Source organism: Myripristis murdjan, chromosome 5 (assembly GCF_902150065.1).
Source record: "Myripristis murdjan chromosome 5, fMyrMur1.1, whole genome shotgun sequence".
Lineage (NCBI taxonomy): Eukaryota > Metazoa > Chordata > Actinopteri > Holocentriformes > Holocentridae > Myripristis > Myripristis murdjan.
Genome location: NC_043984.1, coordinates 13,506,377 through 13,533,237, shown reverse-complemented (window position 1 = coordinate 13,533,237; position 26,861 = coordinate 13,506,377). Strand labels below are relative to the sequence as shown.

The following is a 26,861-nucleotide window of genomic DNA, read 5'->3' as shown; positions in this document are numbered from 1 at the left end:
TAGGGAGTCGTGCCAGTGCAACCACAAAAATGCCATGGACAAGCAACACTGTGGGACTGAAAGTCATACCACTGCTTTTGAGCTGTGAAAGTATGTAGCTTTGTCAATGAAAAATCACGGAGCATTCCCGTAGCATAAATGTAAAAATATCTTTTGAGAATGAAAAAGGCCAAAGTAAAGAGCAATAAAATAAAGACTCACAAAGGTTCTTTGGTACAAAATCTGGCTCTTTCTCAAATCACTCTTAAAAGGATCCTAAAGTGCTTCAACAAGTTTGTGCAATAAAATGTCTGGACTGCGGGAGCCAGGGAGAATGATAAAGAGATATTTTGATGAGAAATGAAGGAGTTATGGGTAATTCTATGACATATTATATGGGTGGGGGAGGTGAGTGAAAAAAGACATGCTTATACACACACACACACACACACACACAAACACACACACACACACACACACACACACACACACACGCACACACACACACACACACACACACACACACACACACACACACACACACACACACAGGGTTCCCGCTTTGTTCAGTCTCATCTCCCCGCTTTATCCTCTACACTAAAACCCAGGGGCAAGTCTGGTTCACGAGGCATAATAGAACTGTCAGACTCTCTCTGCCGAGCTCGAAGTACAGTAAAACAGTAGAGGCCTTACCTCAGGTCCTGCCCGTTGTCGTCTGATGCCACGTCATCAATATGAACCTGGTCACATTCCTGGGAAATGAAAAGGAAAGCGGATATATCAAGCAGCGCAGGGAGATCCATTTCAGAGCGGAGCCCTGTGCAGGCAGGTTTCCTCGCTTTAAGGAAGCCTCCGGGAATGATAGCAGCTGAGGAAATTTAAAAAACACAGCTAAAATAAGACAAGGAAAGGAGGAAATAAGGTGTCAGGACATGCGACAGAAAGGCGCCAGGGAGGAGAGGATATAGTAAACCAGGTACCACGGCTCGGTAGTGCCAGTGTAACCATATGGAAAAATTAAAGATGCATAGTATTTCTTCATTTTTTATAACGTGTCTGACGTTTTAGTTTTTAAAAAAATCCTCCCAAGAAAGGTCCTTTGTGTTGAGAATTGTCCTTTGACATGCACAGTGGTGTGCGTGTTATTCCTCTCTGCTGGATGGTAATGCAAGCAATCCAACCACAGGGATTTCAACCGCACTGCAGCTTAAGCATGTGGCTACAGCCAAAACACCTTCAGCAATATGCAGTGAGATCAGAAACATGAAAACAAATATGCTACAACTGGATATTGTGGGGAGTAAAAGAAAAACGGCAAACTGCACATACGGTGTAAAAATGCTGTTTTAAGGTGATACATACAACCTGAAGACACTTAAATAGCCACTGGGCAGTTTAAAACCATGATCTCAAATTGCTCTGTTTCAGTTAGTGTTTGTCTTTGTTTGTTTCCCTTTCTTTCTTTCTTTTCTTGTTACTTGCTTTGACTGTAGCAATATCATTGCGAATGAGGGCAACTTCTATGATTTTTGATGATAAATAAATGTTAAATGAATATTACTAATTCAACAAAGGTCACTGCCTCCTGAAAAAAAAAAAAAAAACAAGACTTTGATCTCTATATCTGTTAGTCTCATTTCTCTCCTTCTCCATCTCCATCCACCGAGCCCAGCTTCAAGCCTCTAAATCCTACAACCCACAAACACACACACACACATACTCACGCACACACACATACATGTGCAAACACTGAATCCCGCTATAACTCACGCTGCTTGTCACACAGCGGCCTGGGACAGACAGGCCCGACTATCACCTTTCAGCCGTTTTGAGACAGAGAGAGACGCTACCTCATCATTCCTCCGTCTTTATATCCCTCCATCCTTGCATATCTCAATTCCCAAAGGCTGTGACCCGCCGCCCACTCAGGTGCCATCTAGCCCCTTCAGAGCCGTAACTATTGCCCCCACGATGCAACTGGCCCCGTTAGTGCAGCGCTTCTCGCAGCGGTCCCACTCAGCGCCTATCCTCGGTTACAGTAATTTAATTCTAAGGGCTGGCAATGAAGTGGAATACAGCCGTGGTAAATATGCTTATATCAGGGCCTTTGAAACAGGAAAGTTTCCACTGGAAATTCTGACTTAGATCAATCTGGCGGTCATGCATGGCAATTACAATATAATTATGTGATCTTCTGGTGGTATTACAGTAATGACGGCAACGATAACACTCACAGCCACCGATGTAGCTACTGACATGGCAAGGACAAGATAATTGTACCGCAAGACTTAACATGAGTTGTCAGCCCGTTGTGGCCTCCTGCTTTGGAGATTTACTGAGCCCTGACAACAAAAGAGGGGATAAAGCCGGGTTTGCAAATGGCTTTGTTGGCCTCTTTCCCTCCTCTCCGACTGTTCCTCCGCCCATTTGACTAATTTTCCTCTCTGAGACTCAGACACACACCTATAATTACGGCACAAAGTGTACTTGTTCTCTCTCTCAGTCTGTCTATAATCCTTTCCTTTGTCAGAACAAGGCCGAGGAATGCAGGATGAAAAACGTATGCATTGTTTGATCACTGACAGGTAGTAAAACTGCTTTTTAATAATCACCCCTTTGGATTTTCTTCGAAGAGTCATCACTTTTTGGGCGTCGCATCTGTGTTAAACTACGGAGGATTATTAAGCCGCAAGTTGGGTCTAATAGTATATGAGTGCAGATGCCAGTAGCCAACAAACCCTTCTTTTAATAGCACCATTGCTCAAGGCCCAAGACAAATTGTTTGGAAAATGCTGGACTAAGAACTAATGCATGATAGATGCAGGGTGAGGGGATTTCTACAATGGCTACCACTGTGCCTCATGCCAGCCTCAAAATGTCAAGCCTCTTGCTGGGCTGCTGTGGGGAAGGTTTTTGGTCAAATATCTGCCAACTTACACTATTGGATAGGCCCTCGTTGCTGATATTTTCACCTCGGTGGAAAAAAAAATTTGGATGCAAAGTTTCACAATTACAACAAAAAATGAGATGGAAGAGGCTCAGTGGGCTACAAGCAGAATGTACTATGAATTGTTTCAGTGGCAACAATGACCACAACACATTTTAAAATGGCCTTTTTCTTTACATCTTTTGAAACTCCCCTTGCAAACGTAATCAGAGAAATTTCAAAAGCCTCACCTCCAGGTCATTGAAGAAGAGTCTGGAGTCGGCCAGATTGAAGATCATCTCCTCCATCCACAGACCCAGAGACACCGCCTTTGAAGAGTCCTAACACACGAAACACACCATGGCATGAATAACTTGCTTTTAAAACCACAACACACAGTTATTATATTATCTTTCATGGACAGAAGAAGATTGTCAGTATGACAACCTTTTGGAGACAACATGAAATTACACTGTAATTCAAGAACAGGGAATGAACATCAGCTTTTCTCTGAGGGTTAAATATTGTCTAATTCGCGCCTGTGTCTGCAGCGCGCTACTCTGTATTTGCATGTTTACAAGTCTGTCCTAATGAAACACATCTACATTTGAATACAGAAACTGTTGATCTTCAGTGATACAATTTAAATCTCCGCAACCAACATGATGCTCGTAAACATGAAATATTAAAGAAAAACAACAGTCTGACCTAGTTAATAAAGATTATGTAATAAAAACAGCTCCATCACTTCAGGGGTGCACCTTCAGGCGATTACAGGCAAAAAAAAAAAAAAAAAAAAAAAAAAAAATGAAATGTACAGTATGAGGGCTGAGAGTGATGGCCCAAGACGTTTGGTATTTCAAACCAAGAGTTTATTATTGAACATCATTATTCATGTCGTTATTTTCATGCTGTCAGTGTGTCTGCCTGCCTGTCTGCATGAACAGCCTCCCATTCAGCTCCTCTGCCAACTCATCAACTGGATTGACACAAACAGGTTCCAGGTAGAGGGAAGTCTGATTTCTTATCTCTCACTCATAACTTCTGCAATGCCTTATCCTGTCAGTTTTTTTTTTTTTTTTTTAACTTTTTTTTTTCTTTTTTGCTCATTTGCTTGCCTGCCATTTTACTAATCTCTCTCCACATCAACTCTTGTTTTTCTTCCCTCTCTACTCTTAAATTAAACCCAGGGGACAAAGTATTAGGAACAGCCTGAGCTACACACACTTCAGCTGAAACTGATAAATGAGTGCTTTCACCTCATTTCACCTGATTAATTGCATAAAGAGAAAGATATCTCCAGTATTTTGCACTCGTCCTCATCCTTATACTTGTTCCTTCTTTTTTCCAGTGTTTTTTTCCCTGTTAGTTTCTCTCTACACCGCATGCCACCCTACCCCTTTTCCTCTCTCCTTTTATCTCTCATTCCCAAAAACCAAACAAATACCCAGGTATTGGATTGCATCACCTCTAACCGACTTTATTTACACTCTTTTTTTAATAATCAAATTATAAATCATCACTATGTGGATCCTAAATCATAATCTGCAGACCAGAGCGGGTGTAATGTTGTTGTTGTTCTGAGTACAAAGGCAGGTGTGTGTGCTTATATACAGTGTGTGTTGTGTATTGTTTTGATGGCAGGGCTGGCTTTTCTTTGGCAGGGAGACAGGAGAAGCGGAGGTGTCAGCCAAAGGTGAATGTTGAGTGAGTGCATCTGAAATGACAAGCCTGCCCGTCCTCTCCAGCGGCAACTGCTCGCTCAGAATGGCAGAAATGGATTTGATGACACACTGAGGAGGGTAAATGATGGCAATTAGGTAATGAAGCAAAAACAAAGGGGCAAGAAGAAAAGAGGCGCAAGTAGCGAGGGGGAGGGAATGGTTAAAAGCTTAAGGCGGGGTGGAGTTCTGAAAAGGGGAAGCTCTCCTTGTCTAATAATTGAGATAATTATGTGTAATCACCTTCCTCATTTCTACACAGACTGATAAAAGCAAAGGTCCGGCAGCTTTATGATAATCCCCCGTGAGGAATTAGAGAAGAATGGCAAAAAAGAGGAAGGAAAACAAAACAGAAAACACACCCAAGCCATTCAATTCCCAATTTTAACCGTATGCAGGGGAAGTTTGGTATGAACGGTTGAGCCAGCGAACAAAATTCACAACACGAGAAGAGAGAGCAGGGTGCTGAAGCCTACAGTATGATAGATGAGATAATGGAAGAGCTGTTACAGGGGGAATCAACTCCTCATGTGGATCTCCGTTCACCTCTGGCTCCTCAAGCCGGTGAAAACAACTGTCTTTCAACACGGCCATTAGTCTTTCCTGCTCCCTGGGCCCAGACTTGCCTTTACCTATAGGTCCAAACATTTGTTTACGACAAAAGCTTAGCAGGCAGGCTGTCACGGGAAGACCGAGGATTGTTGAAACTAGACCAGAGCAAAGAGAGAGCGAGATGGAGAAAAAAGAGAGAGGTGAAGAGAAGATTGATTGGAAAACGAAACCTTTGCCAAAACACCCTTTGCCAGAAAAAAAAAAAATATAGAGTTACAATCAGAATTAAGGTTGTTACACTAGGATGTCAACGAATTAGCTGCAAACTTGAGAGGGAGTGGGAAAAAAAACATTGCCAGCTTGTAAGAAGTCTTGACGCTTTAGAGTTTTAATCTGTTTTTCTGCTGTCACTCATTCAACTCCTCAGCTGCGTGTCTGAGTTTTGAAGTCAGAGTCTGTCCGACGGAGCTGCTCGGTTCCAGCAGCGGGGTGTTTGGGTGGTGGGAGGAATCAGGAATTTTGGCACGTCAGTCACATTTCAACACATCCATTCTCTTTCTCAGTCTCTCTCTCTCTCTTTCTCAGTCTCTCTCTCTCTCTCTCTCTGTCTCAGTCGTTCCCTAACTTGCCCCTCCACGGCAGAACAGAAAGAAAAAGAAACAACGGCATGCATGGCCTGGTGGAGCTGAACCGATCAGAAACGGAGGGTTACAGCTCTCAAACTCCCATCAGCCTTGTGTCAACCCACCGGGGGGACCGTGAGAATTCAAAACACGGAGCCGAGCCAAAAACAAGAAATGCACCGCTGTCCTTCCCTTGTCAGCCGCTTGCCCGTTACGTAAAGGTCCAGTCGGCTGTCAATCACGCCGCGGGACGCCGGGGTAGCCAAACAACCCCGGTGCATTATATAAAGAAACAAGAGGGCAGGAAGGCAAAACAGCCAGCGTGTGAAAATGCTGGCGGAGGAGACCCAAAGGTCATGAACGCAGCTCAGAGAGTCAACCCTGTGACTGTTAGTCAAATAAGCACTCGACCAGCCGCGATCAAGGGTTATCCGAATGGTGCTCGTTATACCTACCATATTGCAAGTTATTTGTGTGTGTGTGTGTGTGTGTGTGTGTGTGTGTGTGTGTGCTGACATACTGCACCTACTCGTACAGTAAATGACAAAAGGGAGAGGCTTCAACAGCGTACCTTGCCAAATCGTGTGGAGAAAGTTCCCGTGAGGAGAGAATGGAAAATGATGATGGTTTCATCCAGGTCCCAGATAAACACTCGCTGCAGTGAAATAACACATATGTCATTGTTAATCTTATGAGACTTTGTGTGTGTGTGTGTGTGTGTGTGTGTGCGTGTGTGTGGGAGGCAGACAGAGGAAAATAATTAGTGTATATTTAAGAAAGAAATAGTGATAATTTCAAAACTGTGTGTGTGTGTGTATGCCTGTGTGTATGTGTGCGTGTGTGTGTGTGTGTGTGTGTACCTCTATATCAGAATCCAGAGGTGGGGCAGGGTCGCTGACTCTTTTCCTCCCCCTCAGCTTCCCATCTGACCCCCTTCGGGCTGGGACTCCCTCCTCTTTACCTGGTGTGGGGGGGCTAGGGGGTGGATGGTATTCTCCTAGGACACACACACACACACACACACACGCACATAAATTCCAGCTGCTAATGAAATATGCTTTCAAATACTTTCTGAGCAATAAGCAAAGGCAACTGTGCCATTTTTTTTTTTTTACCTGTGTGTGACTCTGGGCTGTGATTGGGCAGCATGGCCGGGTATTCTGGGTGCTGATAGGCTAAGGGAGCGGTGATGGCGGCAGGGCTGATGTTGCTACTGGTAAGGTAGGGGCTGTTGTAGTGATGGGAGTTGTAATACGGTGAATACTGAGTCGGGCTGTAGCTGGAATACGCTGAAAAGTCCTGACGACAAGAAGGGTGAGCGCTGTGTTAGTTATCAGTCATACCGAAATATGAAGAGCCTCGTTCCAAAATGAGATATGAACCATCTGAGAAAAAGCTTCCCTTGAGATATGGCTGATACGATTAAATTGTGATCCTCTCTAAAGGATAGTAGCTAAATTACAAGATGATTTCAGCTCCACAGACTGGATACTCAATATTTTAAGATACCGAATGATGAATGACAGATTTTTCTTTCCAGAATTGGTTATCCTATTTTGGCAACTATTCACATATTAAGAAACAGCTGGACTACACTGAAAATTCTTGATTAAATTAAGACAGGCATGTAGAAAAATCTACGTTCAACACAAACACGGCAACAAAAGCACAACGGCAGAAAAAGTGATATTTCAAGATCATGCGAGCGGGGTGTGTAACAGGATGCACATCACATCGCACTAAAGCAACAGGTTTCCGAATGAAAGCGCTCTGTCTAGATTGAGCCATAGATTGTTTACATCGCTGCAGTGAGCCTTCCAGCTGAGGGTGGGATACTGACTTGTTGAGTTGGGTTGAATGGGGTCGAACTGGTGATTGCGTTGCTGCCTTGAAAAATTCCAGATGAAATTCCTCCACCTGAGAAATGACAAGCGGGCAAATGTTACACCTAAAGGCACGATCACATGAACACGGTTAAAAACAATTGTAAAGACTGAGGACTATGAAATCTGTCTTGTATTGAGAAATCAACCTCAGGCATAACTAATGCAATTTCACAACATTTCCACATCTGATTTCACTATCTGTGAAGTTGTATGTGAGAAGTTAATGGGCAGTGAACCCTGCCTCCCCCCTCTGTGGCAGGGCAGTGCTGCAGGAGCTCGGGCTCTGATTTATGGCTGAAACAACAATACAGGTGGGAAAAGTCTGCTGCCGCTGCTGCCGTGGCTTTCAGGGAAACTTCTCAGTCTTATCAAGCCAAGGCAGGAATGTCTTCCTCCAGGCGCTTTCTCCCTGCAGAGCGCCTGTCTCACTCTTCATCTTGCTCTAATGTCTCTGCGCACGGCTCGTCTGTCTGTTGAATTAGCTCCCTTTTAGCGTTTATTTGTTTTTAATCATCAAGCCCCTTATCCTCTTACCTATAAAAGTTATTTCTTGCTTTTTAGCCAAGCTGTCATTGCAAACATGATTTTTGCTCTAGGTTTTGCTCTTTTTTGTTCTTGGTCAACTAAAATAAAACAAAATAAAGCAAAATAACATGAAATGAAATAAAATAAAATAAAATAATTAAGATGATAAAATAACAACTAAATTAAAAAATAAAATAATAATTATTAGAATAGTATTCCTATAAAATAAAAGTGTACTCACATAAAATAAATTAAAAAATATTTAAAAAAGGGAAACTGAATTTTAAAATGTATTTAATTTATTTGTTGTTTCTTCACCATTCTTCAATCAAATCTGGGTTAACCAGCATTTGCAAAAAAAGAAAAAGAAAAAAAAAACAGTTTCCCATTGAGTGTATTTTACTGCATATGACAAAACAATTAGTGCTGTAAAATTCTGATAATTTACAGACAGTTGATGGAAATTAAATTCAGCATGCTTTTCTGGGACTGACCTTACTTTGCATTACCCATATCTACCCTACATGCACTTTCTTCAACATTCAAATTCGGGTCCAAGTTGTTTCCCTGGCCATTGATCCATATGTCCCTCTGTTACTTTTCTAATATCGAGAGCACAGTGGTGGTGCATTACAAAAACCATGTGTGCATACAATTGCACTCTATTCAAGTGCAGTGTTAGCGCCCTGCTGAGCTATAATCTGTAAAGTTTGGATTTATATCCTGTCTCTATCAGTTACTTCATCTCTCTGCACTCTAACTGCTCCCTCACTCCTCTTCGGAGTCCTCCCCTCGTCTCCGTGGCCCTCCATTCCACAGTGAATGACAAACAGGAGAATAATGACTCAACAGAGGAACCACACTGAAATCTCCCAGGACAACACAACAATCTTCAAAGCAACGAGGGAAAAAAATACAGAAGGTCTTTCAAGTAAACACCAACGGGCTCCCATAGCCGCCCATTTGGTTTCAGTTGTACATACGGTGGATGTGTTTCAGCGTTTTATTGTGGTGCGTGCGCACTGTGTACAGTACAAATGGATGAGATGGAAACATTCTCAAATCCTACAAACATTTGGTTGTTGTGGCAGTTTGTTGCCGTTTGAAGTTCGCAGGATGTAAAGCTTAACGATTTATGCATAAAAAATTCAAACAAATTATTTTTTCGGTTGGGAACAATGTCTTTAAGGCTCAAACTACACTCTGTGAAAAACTTCTCATTGGTTTAGCAGATGTGAGTGGGATCACTGAAGGCTTTCCACTTGGAAGAGTTAGACTCATAGTGAGTGTGTTTAACAGTGAGCAGACAGGATTTAGATGCAATAACCCTTTACAATAAATAAGAGATAAAGCTTGTATTCTGATTATTGCCAAAATGATAGAATTATTGGTGATTATAATAGTTGCGATTAACACATACCAGATGGGATGCTAGGACATGTAAATACCTATTCTGTACTGCAGCCAGTATAAATTATATTCACTAAAATACTCTGAGCTACCTCTCCTTTACATGTAAACACACTCACTGCAGTTTTTCTCGTCTTTCTCATCCCTGTAGTAGAAACAGTTCCCTCCTCCCCAAACATTAAACCCACTACCCTCCTTAAAACGCACCTTAACCTCTCCCCTCTCGCACAGAAGGTCAATTTCACGCTGCTTTGAAAGCCATAAAGTCACACTGAGCGAGTCATGCTTTGGGCGCCGAACGACTGAGGAATGTGTATTGCAGAAACACACACACACACACACACACACACACACACACACAGCCATGCGTGGGCAGCAAGCTGCACACACTCACAAGCATACCACATCATGCGCGAAGCATTTGTTTTTCGGCGAGACCCCTTGCCCATCTTTGGCTCTTGTTCTCTCCCTTAATCTTGTCTTCTCTCTCTTCTGCCATCTCTCTGTCTCTTCTTCTCTCTGTCTGTGTGTTATATGTTTGCTCCCTCTATCCTTCTCTTTCTCATACACGCATATGCACGCATGCTGTGTTGTTGGTCTGAGAGGAGAAAGGGGGCCTGACCCCCAGAAAAGGGGAGGGGTGGGGAGACGTCTGACGCCAGGAGTCCAGACCGCAGCTAATAGAGAACAGGTGTGGAGGAGAGGAGGGGAGAGGAGAAGAAAGAAGGAGAGAGGAGGAGAGGAGAGAAGAGGATGCTCCTAAACTCCTCAGGAAAGACAAAGTTAAAAATGGTGTGTGAGAGATGTTGTGTTTGAGACTGACCGTGTGTGGAGTAGCTGTAGAGAGCCTGGCTGGGAGGAGTGCTGCTGAAGTTCGAGTATCCCAGAGAGTGACCCAGACCTTCCTCTGTTTTAATGTCTGGATATGCAGAAAGAGGGCAGAATGTATGAGTCACTGTGGATAGCACTCTCCTGAATCTGACATAACTGATCTTTCAGCCATAATTTAGGCTGAACTCTAGCTCTGCACCTTGAGAAGATCTCCATTTTAAGAGGTAATTTAGCCACATATTCAGTTTTAAAACTTGTTTTTATTAAACCAAGTGCAAAATTTTGTCAGTGGGATAAGATAATCCAACTTGTTCCAATGCAGTGTCACTTTTTTTTTTTCCTGGAAAAATGTTGAAACATGGCAGAATAATGCAGATCAGACCATCAGCATCAGGAAAATGACACTTGCTGTGGGAAACAAGTTGATTAGCATTGGAAACAAGAGGGATTATCTCATCCCACTTTTTTTCCACACAATGCAAAATTGATGTGAACTGCATAACATAAAACAATGCATAAAACAACTTTCAAAATGACATGTACATGTGTGTATACTTACTGTATGATGGCATGCTGTAGCCCTGTGTGTGGTGAGTGTAAGGTGTGTATGGTCCTGCGGGCTGCAGGGCAGGGCTGTACTGAGTCTGTCCGTGCGCAGCCATGACACTTCTCCTGTCAGCTGATCTTGAGGAGGGAAGCAAGAAAATGACAAGCTTTGAGGTGAGGAAGTCTTTAACACTTACTAACACTTAGTAAACTCTTATAGGACCTATCCCAATACGCCACTGCTCTAAAGAGGTTAAAATAAATGTCAAGAGTTACTTAAAAAGGCAATCAAACCAAAGCCAAGATTCTTCCATTTTTATGCAATAATAAAAGCAATCTGTGATATTGTGGATTTTTACTGCTTGACAGTACAAACCCTGTTTGAATTGTGGTACCATTTTGCTCAAAGAAATAATATTTGTAGCAAAGAAAAATAACCTTGTTACAACATTTTAGCTTAAGGCTCTGAGCACAAGAGAAAAAAAAATGCTCAGCTCGCAGTGCTGTTGGAGACGTGGAAACATGTCTCTTACATAGATATATCAGTAATAATAAACTAACAGTGCAAGGTCCATACAAATGATGAATCTGGTGAAATGAGGTTGCATGGTTTGGTTCTTCGCTGGTTTATGCCATGCACAAAACAACAAACTTTTATCTTCACAAAATGAATGGCTCTCGGTCAGTCACAATGACCTTAAGAGATGTTGCAGTTCCCTCAAGATTTTGATCAACAGGCATCAGCGCTGCCTAAATATTGATTTCATCATTTGATTACTATACAATGACAAGTACATGCAGTCCAGTATCAGTTTCAGTGACATGCAAAAGCTCACCTGCTGTAGCTAAGGTGAAAATGAGAAAGAGACAAAGGCGCCCTGTGAATGAAGCAACAAAAGGTCATTGTCAGAAAATATGATAACTTGAACAGTCAAACCAGTTAAAAAGTGTCATTTAGTCATGCAAATCAATCAGAAAGAGCTGCTTCTCCAGTACTGACACATCATTAAATGACAAAATGTATCTAATCTTCTGTGGGAGGCTCACTGCTGTCTCGTTCACATTTCAGACTGATCAACCTGATCACCTGAATGGCCTTTATGTGTGAAAACTGCTATAATGCAGCACCGGATTACCGACTGTCTCATTTCAAGTTTTGATATTTTTTCTTGACATGAGAGACAAAATGTCTAGAATGTATCATAGTCAACTTGACAGTAAATAGCCTTCACTCCCCGCGTGTGGATGCACAATCCTGGCAGCCTGCATTACCACAGCGTTCAGGTTGGTATCACATATTTCTACTATAATGGTTTTTGGCTTGTTTATTTAACATTATCCCTTAATCCCCAAGATTTAGCTAAGGTAACCGCCACTTTTCTGTCTGTAGTGCAAAAGTCTTGACCTCTGAAGCACTTCCCTCTCTCTACTCGAAGGTCTGTGCTCTCACCTGCCTCTGTGGAGAGAGCTATATCCTCTTTATCCTGTGACAGTGCTGTTAGTCAGGTTCCTCTCAAGCCGTCAGCTCTCCTGTGGAAACAATAGCGGATACACTGCATCAGGACAGAGGTATGCAGGTGACTGACACATGGTGACATGCCGCAGGTCCTGTTGCAGCAGGATGGGGAGAGAGGGAGTGGATAATCTCTCCACACACAGTTGAAGAGGAGTTAAATGGGTTTAAGGGGAGAGAGGGAAGCAGAGAGAAAGACACACAGAGAGAGGGGGAGAGAGGGAGAGAGAGCAGGGTAAATGTTGGATAGATACGCAATGAGGTTTATGTAAGAGGGTGATCATTATGAACTTGCTGACAGACACACGTCAACTGCCTGTTAGTAGGAACTCGATGGGTGACATTGTTCCACAGAAAACGTCACCCATCGAGTTAGATAGATAAACAATGTCAGATTGTATCTGGCTGCTTGGAGGAATCAATCCTTTAAAGAATGGTGAGAAGATGTTGCAATTCGATTTCCAACTCTTAGTACCATGGAATCTGAAATCACAATGGCAATGGTGCGTGGGTTATTCAGCGTACAGATTTCACAAGTTTGCACAATGCATGCAGGTATCAGAAAAGCAAGATGAGTGGGAGGGGTGAAAACAAGAATATAAATGTTTAAAAAATATACAGAGAGAGAATGGGAGCTAAAACATGAGAAAGGAAAAGAGTGAGCAGGAAAGAGAGAAAAGGCAGTGGCAGGTCATTAGGCCGGAGGTCAAAAGGTCAATGTTATATGAATCAGTCTGAGCAGGCAGCTGGACGTGGTCAGTCTCTCCAACTGCAGATGTGAAGCTTTGGCTTGACAGAGATTCACTTAGATTCACTAGCGGGCGATCTTATTTAAGGACAATTTTTCTCTTTTGAAACAATTCCTTTCGATTTAAGTTTGTAGACAGCGATTTGAGACAACAATTCAACCCAGTACTTTACTTTATATTCATTAAATAAACACATATGCAATAATGTAAGACTATCCTTTTTCTTCTGAAAAGCAGAAAAACACACATGATAGAATTCATTCTAAACACACATCATTGAAAAAAATCTTTCTTTGAAAAATTGTAAGTCAGTCGATTCAAAGCATTTCAAATGTAGCCTATTCCAAATAAATAAAAGTAGGAAAAAAGTCATGACTCACACTTCTACCACATTAAGACAATAAATTACCACAACAAAACAATTGCATTAATCTCTCTCTCTCTCTCTCTCTCTCTCTCTCTCTCTCTCTCTCTCTCTCTCTCTCTCTCTCTCCCTCTCTCTCTCTCTCTCATTTGTGCCTCTGGCAATCCCAATCTGGCAGTGCTGCAGCTAACTGCTTGACCCCTGACCTCGCTGACAACATGACGACAGAGACAGACGACAGTCATGAATTATTGGGGCAACAGGGTTTACAGCAGTGGGGAGATGAAGGTGATTGGGGAAAAGAAAAAGCTGTCTGGGAGGGAGAAAGAGAGAGTGAAGTGCCTGTGATTGTGACAGCCTGTCTTTCCCATCACGGCTGTCACAGGCCATAAAACCTGACTCCACGTATGGTATTTTACATACTGCTCCTGTGTCGTGTAACAGCAGAGTCTTTGAGCGACACGGCACCACACGGCGGAGGACACACATCGCTTATTATGTCACCTCGCCACCAGCTGCTCTACTGGTTTTCCAAAACCGGCTGAATTGTTTGTTTTTCTTTTTTTTTTTGGAATTGAATTTATGCATGTGTTCTTAGCCTATGTGTTCCAGCCAAGAGAACCTGCTCACGTGTCTTTGTTAAAGGCCGCAAAGTAAACACAAACAGGAGGAACTGTCAGTGTGACATTTAAGAGGTGATCTATGGTCACCAACAGGCACATGTCATGTAAATGGAGAGGGAATGACACAGCAGTAAAAAAATGAATTAAAGGTGCACTCTGCAAGATTGCTGAGGGTCATTTGAAGTGAGGACTGCTCAGGCTCAACTGCCAAAATAAAGAGAGAAAGAAAGAAAGAAAAAAGAGAACAAAACAAGCAAAGAAAAAAACTGAAAAGCAACTTTAGACTTAACTGAGAGAAAACATGGAATAAGCACAATTTGATGGTTGAATCTACATGGTTCTCAATGTCAGCCAGACTCCCTGGTAATTTTATTGTTTGTGTCACGTTTACGTCAGCTGAGTCTAAACAGTCCTCACATCACTTGCCCCACAATTTTGCATAAAACACCTTTAATAATGAGGAATCTCTGCCTTGTGAAGATATATATTCCAAACTTCATTGTTGAACTAATCCCAAATCGTACTCTTCTGAAACACTTCTTTATTTGCTTGAGCTGAATTTGAAATATGAACTCCTAGTATAAAATGGTGTTACTAGCATTCCTGTTCGTTATGGGCTTTCCTAAGACATTTTCCACTTCAGACCTGACCCTTAAACCTGCCTGAAGGCCTTTTTTTCCCATCAGGGAGCCTCATGTGACCTTCATCACAGGCCGGCTGTGATGCTGCAGAGAGCGGCGGTGATCCCTCAGCACAGAGGAAACAGAGGGCTGAGGCAGCGCTGTGCTTTGCTTTGCCTCCTACTTCCCAGGGATCAGAGTCTTCCTGACTTCAGCTGCATCCCTGTGACAGTCCGGCACACACACACACACACACACACACACACACACACACACACACACACACACACACAGTTACACACATACACACACACACAAACACAAACACTAGCTGTGATAGTGAAGGCACTTCCTGGTTCAGGGTGAGGCCTGGGAGGAGGGTGCACAAGGCCATGGGAACCGCAGGACACCGGAGGGAAGATGAGCGCAGCGCGGCAGAGATGTGGAGGGCTGAGGGCTGTAACTGAAGCTAAAACAAACCCAGCAGGGCCACAGGGGCAGCAAGGCCACAAGGCCAGTCCCACCAGCATCACCTGGGTCCCGCGGTTCTGCTAGCCCACTGTTTCTTTCACGGGTATCAGATTCTCCTCTTTGTGCTGACGGTTTGCGTCACTGCGCTGAGTTTTGCGCTTAAAGTTGCACTGTCATTTGATAGTTGAAGGAATACACCGAGTTTGGGGGAGAACGGACCATCACTCAGCGTACCTGTTGAGTGATGAGCACATAGACACCAAACTGATCCATGTGTTTCTGGTACTACCTTCAAAATGAGAAAATGAGAACTTGTAGCACCTTACAGATAAATACTAAGCAATCTTAAACGATAACTGGCCAGGTCTGGTGGTTTTGTGTGAGATTTGGGTAAAATTTACACAAAATGATATAAATAAATATGAAAATATCACATTGTTTTGAGCTATTTAGGGTCAGGTTTGCCAGTTTACAAATAAAGTGAAGATGGTGGATGATGAAATTATGAAAAAAACAAACAAACAAACAAACAAAAAACAAACAAACAAACAAACAAACTTGGATATATGATCTTGAATTATTTTTAAGTCTTTTTTTAATATTTATGACTACTGCTACTATAAGTCAACTACTATACGTCAACATGGTGAAATGTAAAGAGTTAGCATAGAGAATAAGAGCAAATGATCAAAAACATATGGACTTTTTGGTGAATGTGTTCTGCCTTAGATTGATACAGACAATAGACAAGCTCCTTTTCAAATGCAGGTGCTGCCTGGTACTGAATGTGCTGGCCACAGGTTTGCTGAATGTGCTGTTTTGTTTAATGTTTCATCTCATTTACATTTTTCAACAACATTTGAATGTAGCTGAGGTATGTGTGTGTGTGTGTGTATGTGTGTGCGTGTGTTGATGTGCACCTGCCCATATGCCTACATGTGTGTTTACAGTATCAATAGGAGTGCTGCGTGTGCATCTTTGTGTGTCTGAGGCTGTCTGTCAGAGTCTGGTTACACACTGCAGCGACCCTCCGACGGTTTGACCTCTCATTGTAACATTTTGGTTCTCAGTCGGTGACTGATGGCCGGGCTTGACGAGGTGACTTGCTACTCACTAATAGAGCCATATGGAAGCCCACCTGGAGCCCTCAATTTGGGCCTAAGTGCATGGGGCAGGGGAGGAGGGTGGGATTCACTGCTGCGCACAAACCCTCTCAGTCCCTAACAAAGACCACAGAACAAGGGCCCAGTATTTGAGTTTGTGTGTCACTATCAGGGGCTTCATGGTGGAAATCAGTGCCATCTGCCAGCCACTGCTTGGCTGCCTTTGAAACACAGCATGTCAACTCAGTAGGACAGATATAGGTCTCTGTATATAACCACTGAATTTTCATATGTTGTGTCTTTTTCCCCATGTTAATATTCTAACGTACCAAATGGATGACTGGCTTGAATTCAAGCAGGTGAGCAGGTTAATTATTGTTGTTGCCCTTAACCCTATAAAGCCTGAACTATGAAAGAATTGGCAGAAAATTCCAATTTTTTGAAATTGAACCCTTTATTTAGTCCTATAACAAAATGTAAAAAAAAGGAAAAGATTTTTCAAAAAATATGTTATTACATACGATTTTTCTGTTGTATCATATATGACAATACTTGAAGTGCCAACGGTATGGTCCAGGGTGAACAGGGGAAGTGTCCAAAGGTATACAACAGTATTTTGGTCAAGTATTGATTAAACTGAAATGGAATGTGTTATTTGATAACGTGTATCATGTATGATACAAATGTCTTTATAGGGTTAATTTCCCTCTTTAACTTAATTATAAAGCAAATGTGACAGTCCTATTGGCCCCACAAATGCTATCCAAAAGCTTAGTGTCTAGCACAATACTGTTATCAAATGTAGACTTAACTATTGACACCGACACTAGCATGGTTAAACCACATCACACACATACACACTCACTTACAGATCAAAGCTTCACCCTGTTTGCACCGTGCAGCTCATAAATGCTGACTGACAAAATTTCCCAGCTGTGTGCAGAGCTGAAACTTGCAATGTTAAGTAAAATTGCCATCATCTGTTGTTTGGGTACAATGTCAGTCATCATCAGCCCTACCTATCAACATGGCTTTAATAAATACAAGGCATCACAGAGAAAAGTGTCTACATAACAAGAGATAGGTAGGAAAGCAGAAAGTATTATAAGAGAGAGGAATACAGCTGGAGCTGTGTGGAGACGTGCCGGTGGTCTGGTAACAGATGTTCAGGACTGATAATCACAACCCATCATGACCTCAGCAACCAGGAAATTCATTAAGAGGGAAGCACAGTGCTAATGTGTGTGTGTGCACGTTTTGTGTGTGTGTGTGGGTGTTTGAATGCATGTGTGTGTAAGGGGGGGTGTCTTTGTCCAGTCTCCACATACTCATGCAGTGAAATTCAGTATGAGACAGGATGATACTATGCAAGCAGAATTTAGCTAATGTGCCTTGAAAATGCCAATCATGTCTGCATGCAAAGTAAGCTGCTGGCAACACCGTGGTTATGGTCTTGTTCGCTGTTTACATGCACCTCTGATTTCCAACAGCTGAGGCCTGTTGCCACAAGTAAACCAGTAGCCGAAGATTCCTGTCCACAGGTAGAATGATCCCTCAGCCAAAAATGACTGAACAGTTGTGGGTTACTTCTAATATAATAAGTCTCTGTGTAAGTCACACATTTGCCCAGAGGGTTAGAACCAAATATCAGATGTTTCAACATGACAGTAATGTGTTTGATATCAAATCCAGGTTACTTGAGTAACCAGGTTAAGAAATATGCTTGTGTTTGTGCTTGTACAGTAAAAATCGGCATTGATTCCAGTTATCCAGCCACTAGGAACTTGTAAACAAAGCCTAGGGCTTAGGAAATATCCAAATACATGGGTAAGACCAAAGAAGAATCTGTGATAAAAATGTATTTCAGTAAAGCATGTGGTGAAGAAGAAGAAGAAGAAGAAGAAGAAGAAGAAGAAGAAGAAGAAGAAGAAGAAGAAGGTTGGGAGGTTTAAATTCCACTATAGAGAATGAGTGTCTGCAACTTCTTACTCATAAATAAAAGAAAACACATATCTTATGCTTAAAAATGATGTCCAATCTAAGAACATGTGACTTTTCAGTGGCACCACAAAAACAAAATCATTAAAAAATACATAAGAAATTATAAGAGAATCTCCGACAGTCTGAAGCTGTAGAAGCTGTGAACCTGTTGCTGTCTCTGTGTGGTGTAACTTTAGCCCCCGGACTTGGTGGCCTTTCCTTTCCACTTGACTGACTCCCGGCAACAAGGCTGCTTTTATGCCAGATGCCCCCCACCTCACTAATACTCCCACCAGCCCCATCCCTCAGTAATCAAAACCTCTTCATTCAATCACACCAGTCTCTATCTCTCTGTTTTTGCACTAGCACACGCTCTCTTGCCCACCCCTTCTGAATGACTTCTCTGCAACAATCTGCATTTTTTTTTTTTTTATCTCAGTCAGCTCTTCATGCTTTCCATATCTTTCCTCCTGACTTGCTTTCATAGTTATCCCTGCACTCAAACTCTCATCATATCCCCATTAATCCCCCCCCCCCCCCCCCCCAATAATATTGCCAGATTCCACTCTGGTAGCGGGACCACCTACCCCCATGCTCAGACCCTGTCTCCCCCAGTTGCAGTGCCCGGGACGGGGGTCAGAGGGACAGCTGGCAGACCTCCCAGCAGCCTGGAGCAGCGGCTGTGGGGTTGGAGGACTGGGCTGACCCCAGTCAGATGGTGGTCTGTTTCCCAGGTAAAAACATCTGGTCCATGGATGGGGAGGGTGGCTGCACACACGCTTGCACACACACCCACAGACCCACGCCTTACTGCATGAGTGCACATACCTTCTCTAATGAACTCACACATGCGCCTGCATTCATACACACACATACACACACTCAGTCTTGCTTCTTTATTGGTCATTAGGACAAAAAGGTTTGCCCTCCATCCGTCTCCCCAGCGGATGACAGTGAATGGACGCCCTAGCTGCTAACAGCTGGCCAGACAGAGCCCACTAGTAGCTCACACACGTTACAGACAGATCGAGGTCCAATTACGTCTTTACTGGTATTAACTGTCTGTGTGTGTGTGTGTGTGTGTGTGTGTGTGTGTGTGTCTGTGAGAGAGAGAAAGAGAGAGAGAGAGAGAGAGAGAGAGAAGGAGAGAGAGGGAGAAGAAAGACCAAGAGAAAGAGTGATTTATATCTTTTTGGAGAGATAAGAATGTGCAATGTGAGAGACATGAAACGAGATATTATTATGAAATATGACTTGGCGTTAAAAGATGGAAATGTAATGGAAATACGTTTCACACACAGAAACGGGTTCAAAGACGAAGCGGATGCTGGGAGAAAAACTTCAACACCTACAAAAATACTCCCAAAGCCATTGAGAATGATTAAATTCTCTTTTTGGTGGAAAGTACCCAAACTGTTATTAAGAGAAAGGGGGGAAAAATGAAATATGGTCACTGTAGGCTATATGCTACTATGTGTGTGGCTTCAGTGCTCTCAAGATGAGATAAGGAAAGCGGATATAGGCAGAGAGACAGCTGTTGTCTGCTGACGGCCCAGGGTTTAACAGACGTGCACACACCTACACACACACTCACACACACTCGCGCTCACACACACACAGTAGTAAGGAGAACTGGATCACGACTAGGCCTCCATGGGTGATCTCTAGGGCTTGCGGGGAGGGGTGTTTAGCATTTGGGGGAAGTGTGATAACTTCAGCCTCAAACTGGTCAAGCAGATAGAGCCAAGACACCAAGAGACCCACTGCCATCCCCCCCCAAGTCCTGATCTAATATGCATAAACAGACTCTCTCTCACACACACACACACACACACACGCATGCGTTCCACTAGACAGATGCAAGCACACACATGCTCAGACACAGGCACAGACTCAGACACACACACACACACACACGCATTACAAACACTGTTTTTCCTGACTCGCACTTCCTTGGTCTCGCAACACAATAGCCCCATTGCCTCTGGTATCAGTGGATTAGAATGGGCCTTTATGACAATTAGACCTCTGAAACACAACTATGAGTTTACAGGTAATTGTGTGGGAGGGTAGACTAAAAGTTCACGGGGGATGACAAAGTTTGCAGTTAGAGCGAATGCAATAAAAAAAAAAAAAAATCAGCAGCAAGAGAGGAAGCAAAACAATATTTCTAAGTTAATAATCCTAAATCAGTAAAACTGTCACCACTTGCCACTCACTGCAAAAAACTACTTTTCCTTGCTCTATTGTCTTCGCTGCACTGTTACCCTCTTGCTAAAAACTTCAACAAAGAAAAATGTTCAAAGAATAGTTGAAGAATCTCTGGGGGGTTTGGTTTGGTTGAGTCTCTCTTTTGGGCAGACAGCTGCGGCTATTAGGCTACTTTCATGATTGCTGCTTCTGAAGTTGTACACAGTGCACAGAACCAGCTCCATGAGCAAGAAAAGCTTAAACTAGCCTCAGAAGCGGAAATTTGTGAATTTATTTGGCTTTGGTTTGAGTTGCAGTCCACTGTATAATTTGCTCTGCACATAGCTGCTTTATCATAACTTGTAGCCAAGAGCAGACATTGTGTAAATGCCATCAAATAAACAGTCGCCTTCGGACTGCGTTGAACTAAAACTTACTTACTTTGCTACTTATAGTTCACGTCAATTCAATAAATAAAACTGATTTAAATTACTTTTTAAATGAAACTGGGAACAACACACTGCACTGCATACACTGTAGCTCTTGGTGATAGGACTATATTGTCATTTTAGACTTAAAAGATATTTGACTACATTTTCATCATACAGATGAGGGATGGGTGGACACAGGCCTTCTGCAGCCTTGAGGTCAATGCTGACGCCCAGAGAGACAGAGAGAGAGAGAAGGAAAGAGGGACATGGGAGAGAGAGGGTGAGATGGGAGTGAGCAAAGTCACCAAGGGTTTAAAGTCAGGCAAGAAATATAATGAAATTGGTGCAGATAAAGTCAGGAAGAGCAGAGCTTCCTATGAAAATATTTATCATTCCACAAACTTTTGGCTACAGAGGGGTTTGGAATTAATTTGTGTTTTCTTAAGAGGGGGTGCCTTGCGCTACAGGATGGGGAATTCTCCACAGCCCGGGACTTTTTGGGCTGCCGCTTATTCACAATTTATTAGAGCCAGTAATAGGAACCATGAAGGCTGAGGAGAGGGAGAGAGGGTCCTGGGCCAGCCGCGGAGAGGGAGTCCAGAAATGGGGCCTAATGTTATTAGGAGACGAAACAGAGTGTTAAATCAAACACGCCCAAGCACACACGGCCTTCGGTATGTGGTCTGACCCCTCCACTGCCCCCCCTCCCTCCCCACCTCTCAAAACCACTGGATGTTATTTGTGGGGGTTAAAATACAGGTATAAAGGAGATTTATGAAGATTTACAATCTGTCACAGACAAGAATCTGATACAGCAACTATCTAAAATAAGAATGCCATTTTGGCTGGCTGTTTCCCTTGCAGGTTTATTTCAGAAAATTGACACTGACAAAGAGAGATATACATTCAATTCCTTTTCTGAAAGGCAGAAATGAGCGTGACATTTTGAGAGCTGGGATATGGGAAACACATTTAGGTGCAGTTCAGTTTCAAAATGGAGGAATACAGCTTCTATGCCTGGGCAACAATGATGATACTATGGCTGAATTAAAATGGAAAAAAAAGTGCACCTACCCAACTCATTTAGTCAGGTCCATTCACTGGTAAAGGTGGAAAAATCATAATTTACTCATCCATTTAATGCTAATTTAAGTTAAAACGGAAAAATAAGCATTGGTGGTAAAGCTTTCAAATATTTCACACTGTTTTAAATATCATGACTAAAATCTAACCATATAATCATAATTATAACCACATGTCTTATGATGTCTGGTGTCAGATTTAAAAAAAAAAATAAAATTAATTAATAATATTTTCTGCTTATTTATGTTAGTATTTTGGCAAAATGAGAGTGATTGATTCAGCCTTGCTCCTCCAACTGTGAAGCTGTAATGACAGAAGTGTTTAAAGGTCATTCAAATGGCTGGCTAAACACAGGAGTTCGTTTCTAGTCTGGAGCCATGAAGGGGTCCTTGAAAAATATGAATACCAGCCTTTGAAAAATGCTTAGCTGGGCTTGCTTAAATTACTTAATTAGGGCTCCTATAGCTGCTAAGGGGGTCTCAGTGATTTTGGGTGTAATCTTCTGTACTTAAGCCAAGCAAAAGTGTAGAAAGGACTCAAGCAGCACCAAGAAAAACAAAAGGCCTCAATCTTAGAGAAACTCAAAATGGTAAAGGTGCTTCACACACTCTCCCCCCAACACACTATACAGATGCAGTGCTCACATGGACATGGATAACTGATTTGCTGCTCTTTGAAGGCCTGTGAATTTGATAAGCCTAAGAGGAAGATGCCATCTAAAGCTGCATGCATATAACCACTTATAATAATAATAATAATAATAATAACGGATAACCTAATGAAATGCAAATGAGCTGAATGGTGCAGTGGGAAATGACAGATATAATCCTCAGTCAACTAGATGGTTTTCTTTAGTCTATATGACAGTGGTGATAGAAAAAAACAAGGCGGATGACTGCGAATTCAGCTCGCTCATGAAAAGGCTACTGTAGTTTGCGTATTGATTAACAAAGTAATTTAATAAAGAAAAACATTGTGTTTCTGTATGATAGGCTTTTTAAGTCTTTATGTATGGTCTTAGCTTAATAATTAAATAATTTTAGCCCATGGCAATCGTGGTTTTGATAATTAAACAAAACTAAAAGACATTTAAACAGTATTTGGCCCACTCGCTGAATTAATGCTTGTTTGTCCTCGGTTGAGATCATCTACTCTAAAACAAATACAGGCTTCATTTGTTTATTTATGCATTTTTCATTATAGACTCATCTTGACTGACACATCAAAGTAGATGCAGAGGTAACCTGATGAAACTGAAAACGGTGACGAATACAATCTAAATGTTCATTAGAGCTGACGTGTATTCCTTTAATAGTATCTCAAGTGAATTGGTAGCCTGCTGTTTGACAATTTCCCATTTGAAGTCCATTGAAATGCAAATATTTCTCTTCACATTGCTAATAATGAACTGCAGGCAGTTTGGTGGCCTAAATGGTGCAAATTTCGCCAACTTCATCATAGGCAGCCTTGTGAGTTCAGCGATTGCGAACGGGACAAAACAATTTGCAACAAGACTTCAGAAACCAAGTCGAGGAGGAGAGCGCAGAGATTGCACTTACCATTATTTAGGGTGAAGAAGATGCGAAAAAAAATCCGAATATCAGAACAGTCAGAACAGTGGTGTCTCCATGCCAAGAAGTGTCTCCGCAGGCTTCAGAAAGTGTCCCGGGACATGTGTGGCCGGGCGCCGTGCTCAGTGCGCGGTGCTCAGCGCGGCTCCTGCGGACGGATCAGCCGTGGCGCTCCGAGTGGTGACAGCTTTCTGCAGACAGTCAGCCGAGCTGCCTCCCGCACCTTCAGCAGCCTGTTTGCTTTCACGGCGGTGGGGAAGTGATGTTAAGTAAATGACCGAAAATTTCTGGTTCCTCCTCCTGAGGGTGTTCACAATGTGTGTATGTGCGTGCGTACGTGCGTGCGTGCGTGTGTGCGCCTTCTTCCTCGAGAGCCTTTATCTTAGCCGCTCCTCCATTATTCACTTAACAGAACTACTGAAGCTTATCTGAATCCCCCACTTTATCTCCCTATCTCCCCTTGAGATCTTTGTTTGGCCAAGGGGTTTTCTCTCTCCGCCTGTTTACACAACGACCCATCCACTATTGAGCCCGGCCCTCTGTAGGTGTCGACTCTTTCTGCACTTCAGATACGAGGATTTATCATTCAGTGATAAATAACCCCGGGCTATTGACAGTTTGATCAAGAATCATGGCTGCTTGTGTTGGCTCGTGTGTGTGTGTGTGTGTGTGTGTGTGTGTGTGACTGAGATGGGGCATGATCCTTTTCATATGTCTCTACAAATCAAATTCAAAACACCCCCTCCTTTTTCCTTTTTCTCTAAATGAAGACGTCTTATTTGAGTGGATTCATAAGTTCCTATTGACCTTTATACCGTGTTTTTATGTGGCAGGTGCCATTTATCTGACAATCTGACAATTCTAGCTACATTATGCTAAAATATAATCTGGAATTAAAATATACGGTACTTCTCTATGGCCTTATTCCAGTGTATATTAGCCTATAGATGCGGTGTAACCTACTCTGTGCACCTAATATTACTGCATAGGTGCTTGATCATAGCAGCATCATTTTAATGAAGCCATTCCATATTTTTAAGCATGTATTAGGGAGTTTCACCAAACATTTCCACAGGTATACTGTGTACTTACAGTAGGTTATTTTCACATGAATACACTGGAATATGGCCACTATAAAGTGTCATGAATAAATCCAGATATTTTCATATTCTTACTGTTAACCCAGTGCCTAGAGCAGATCACCTGCTATGGTGTGTAAGAGGAAGTTGTTAAAAGGTTACCAAAGCAGCTCATTAGGCTGTGTGGTCTAACAGTTGCCAAACTTGCATGAAACTAAAGATAGACAATATTTGATATGTAGGCCTATCCCAGAGCAGACATAACCATTTCCTTAGTGGGATATTCCCAGGTGACATGTCCACTCCCTGTCTGTTTGTTTAGAGCAATAAGCATTTATGTGACTGCAATTGTAAGTTTCATTGTGTCTGTGTGTGTTCAGTAACTTGAGAAAGAGTGTGCTGGAACTAGGACCCAGGTTCAGGAGGAAGCAGGTCCTCTGGTGCAGGGCCAACAGGATGCTGTCCCTAACCACCTCAGCACCTGCTCTGCCACGCACACATAGATATGTGAGGGCGCTGGGAGCCACAAGTGCTGCTAGAGGCTGCATCCCTGCATGCACAAAAGTAAAGATAAATAAATAATTAGATAAAATAAATTATTTGTTCTTCATATGGCATTCACATAAAAATGTGAAAAGATTTTTTTTAATGTATCATAAAGTTAACATAGTCAAGTCAAAAAGGATGGGGTAAATCACCTCCCAGCTGCCAACAGTTCACTTAGCTGTGATCCATAATTCACAACAAACTACAGGCTTATACAAGCTTATAAGTGATGGGATAGGGACTCCAACCTCCATCATGCTATGTGTCTGTGCTTGTATATAGGTCGCCACTTCATTTTTGTGCCTAAAATTGCATGACTGCATTTTTTAAAATTATTTTTTTCTTTTTTTTTGGACATACCCTAGTGTTTATTTTTACTGCGTGCATTTTATGTCTTGACCCTTGGAGGATTAACTGGCATACCCTTGTATGTAGCTAATGGGGATCTTAAAATGGCTTATACAGTCAAGTATGCTTGTAGCATCTATTTCACCAACTGTGTCGTTTGGTTGCAACTGCAACCAAATGTAATAGGGTGCTTCTGAATTTAGTTCCATCCTCTAACACTCTGTAATCCATAAATTATTATATATTCTCAGCATGTGATTTCAGTGCATCACTCTAGTTAAATTACAATCAACTGTGGTAATTCACTTTTTTTTTGGTGCACACATTTTGCCTCAATTTGCTTCATCTATGTCTACTTCCAGTTCCCTTCCCTACATTTCCCAGAATGACTTTCAACAACCCGGAGAAGGGCCTGAACTTGGATTGCATGTCAGTGGTGAGAGAAATAGCAGTAGTGATGGTGATAGCATGTAAGCAGCAAGAGAGTTTTCCAGTAAATGAATGAAAAAAAAAAAAAAAAAAAAAAACCTTTTGTGCCCTTTACGCAAAGCGCGACATGTTTTGTGGCTGCAGTACATTATGATCTACTGAAGCCACTGCCAGTGGAAAAATTGGCATCCATTCCTCCTCTGCAGTGGATTTCTGCCTTATGATTGTTGCAAAATAGTGAATCTTGGAAGAAGCCCTTGCTCTTTGATTCAGAGGGACTGACACTCACAAAAAAAAAAACAACAAAAAAACCTTTTTCTTTCATGTAGCATTTTTTAGATAGTCGAAAAATGTCCTGCTATCCAACTCCATTGTAGCTGGCCTGGAAATATTTCAACATTCTATCATGTCATATGTTTGGCCAGTTACCCGAGTAGGAAAAAGTGCAGAATAATACTGATACACCACCAAACAAGAAAATGCATCCAGAAATGCAAGTTACACTGCCAATAGTTTCTTTTTACAGTTTTAAAGTTTTATGCAACTTCCTTGGAACCCACAAAAGACAAGAATTTCAAATGTTACTAATAATATAGGCAGTTTGTTTTTATGTGTCACATTTTATATCGAGAACTATGAACTCTAACTGGATGGTCAGTTTCTATGACATGGTTATTGATGATAAACAGGGTCGGCACACGTGAAGAGAAAGTTATTAATCCCACTGTTCTCCACCCCTCAAAAACTGACAACACCATCTGG

General features: G+C 42.2%; 1 protein-coding gene across 2 annotated transcripts in view; it reads right to left on the bottom strand.

Moving 5' to 3' along the window:
• eya2 (EYA transcriptional coactivator and phosphatase 2) overlaps positions 1–23,912 on the bottom strand; it is a 28,170-nt gene extending 4,258 nt beyond the window's left edge. The window contains exons 1-11 of one of the 2 annotated variants that reach the window (XM_030051104.1): positions 23,686–23,912; positions 12,450–12,529; positions 11,836–11,877; positions 11,013–11,137; positions 10,446–10,541; positions 7,642–7,718; positions 6,917–7,100; positions 6,662–6,798; positions 6,373–6,456; positions 3,157–3,246; positions 673–731 (exon numbers count right to left, since the gene is read on the bottom strand). In XM_030051104.1, coding sequence (XP_029906964.1) covers positions 673–731; positions 3,157–3,246; positions 6,373–6,456; positions 6,662–6,798; positions 6,917–7,100; positions 7,642–7,718; positions 10,446–10,541; positions 11,013–11,115 — 830 coding nt within the window. In that variant the 5' untranslated portion in view covers positions 11,116–11,137; positions 11,836–11,877; positions 12,450–12,529; positions 23,686–23,912. The remainder of the gene's footprint in view (positions 1–672; positions 732–3,156; positions 3,247–6,372; positions 6,457–6,661; positions 6,799–6,916; positions 7,101–7,641; positions 7,719–10,445; positions 10,542–11,012; positions 11,138–11,835; positions 11,878–12,449; positions 12,530–23,685) is intronic. The other variant, XM_030051105.1, reaches the window with a different exon arrangement.
• Positions 23,913–26,861: the final 2,949 nt, after the last annotated feature.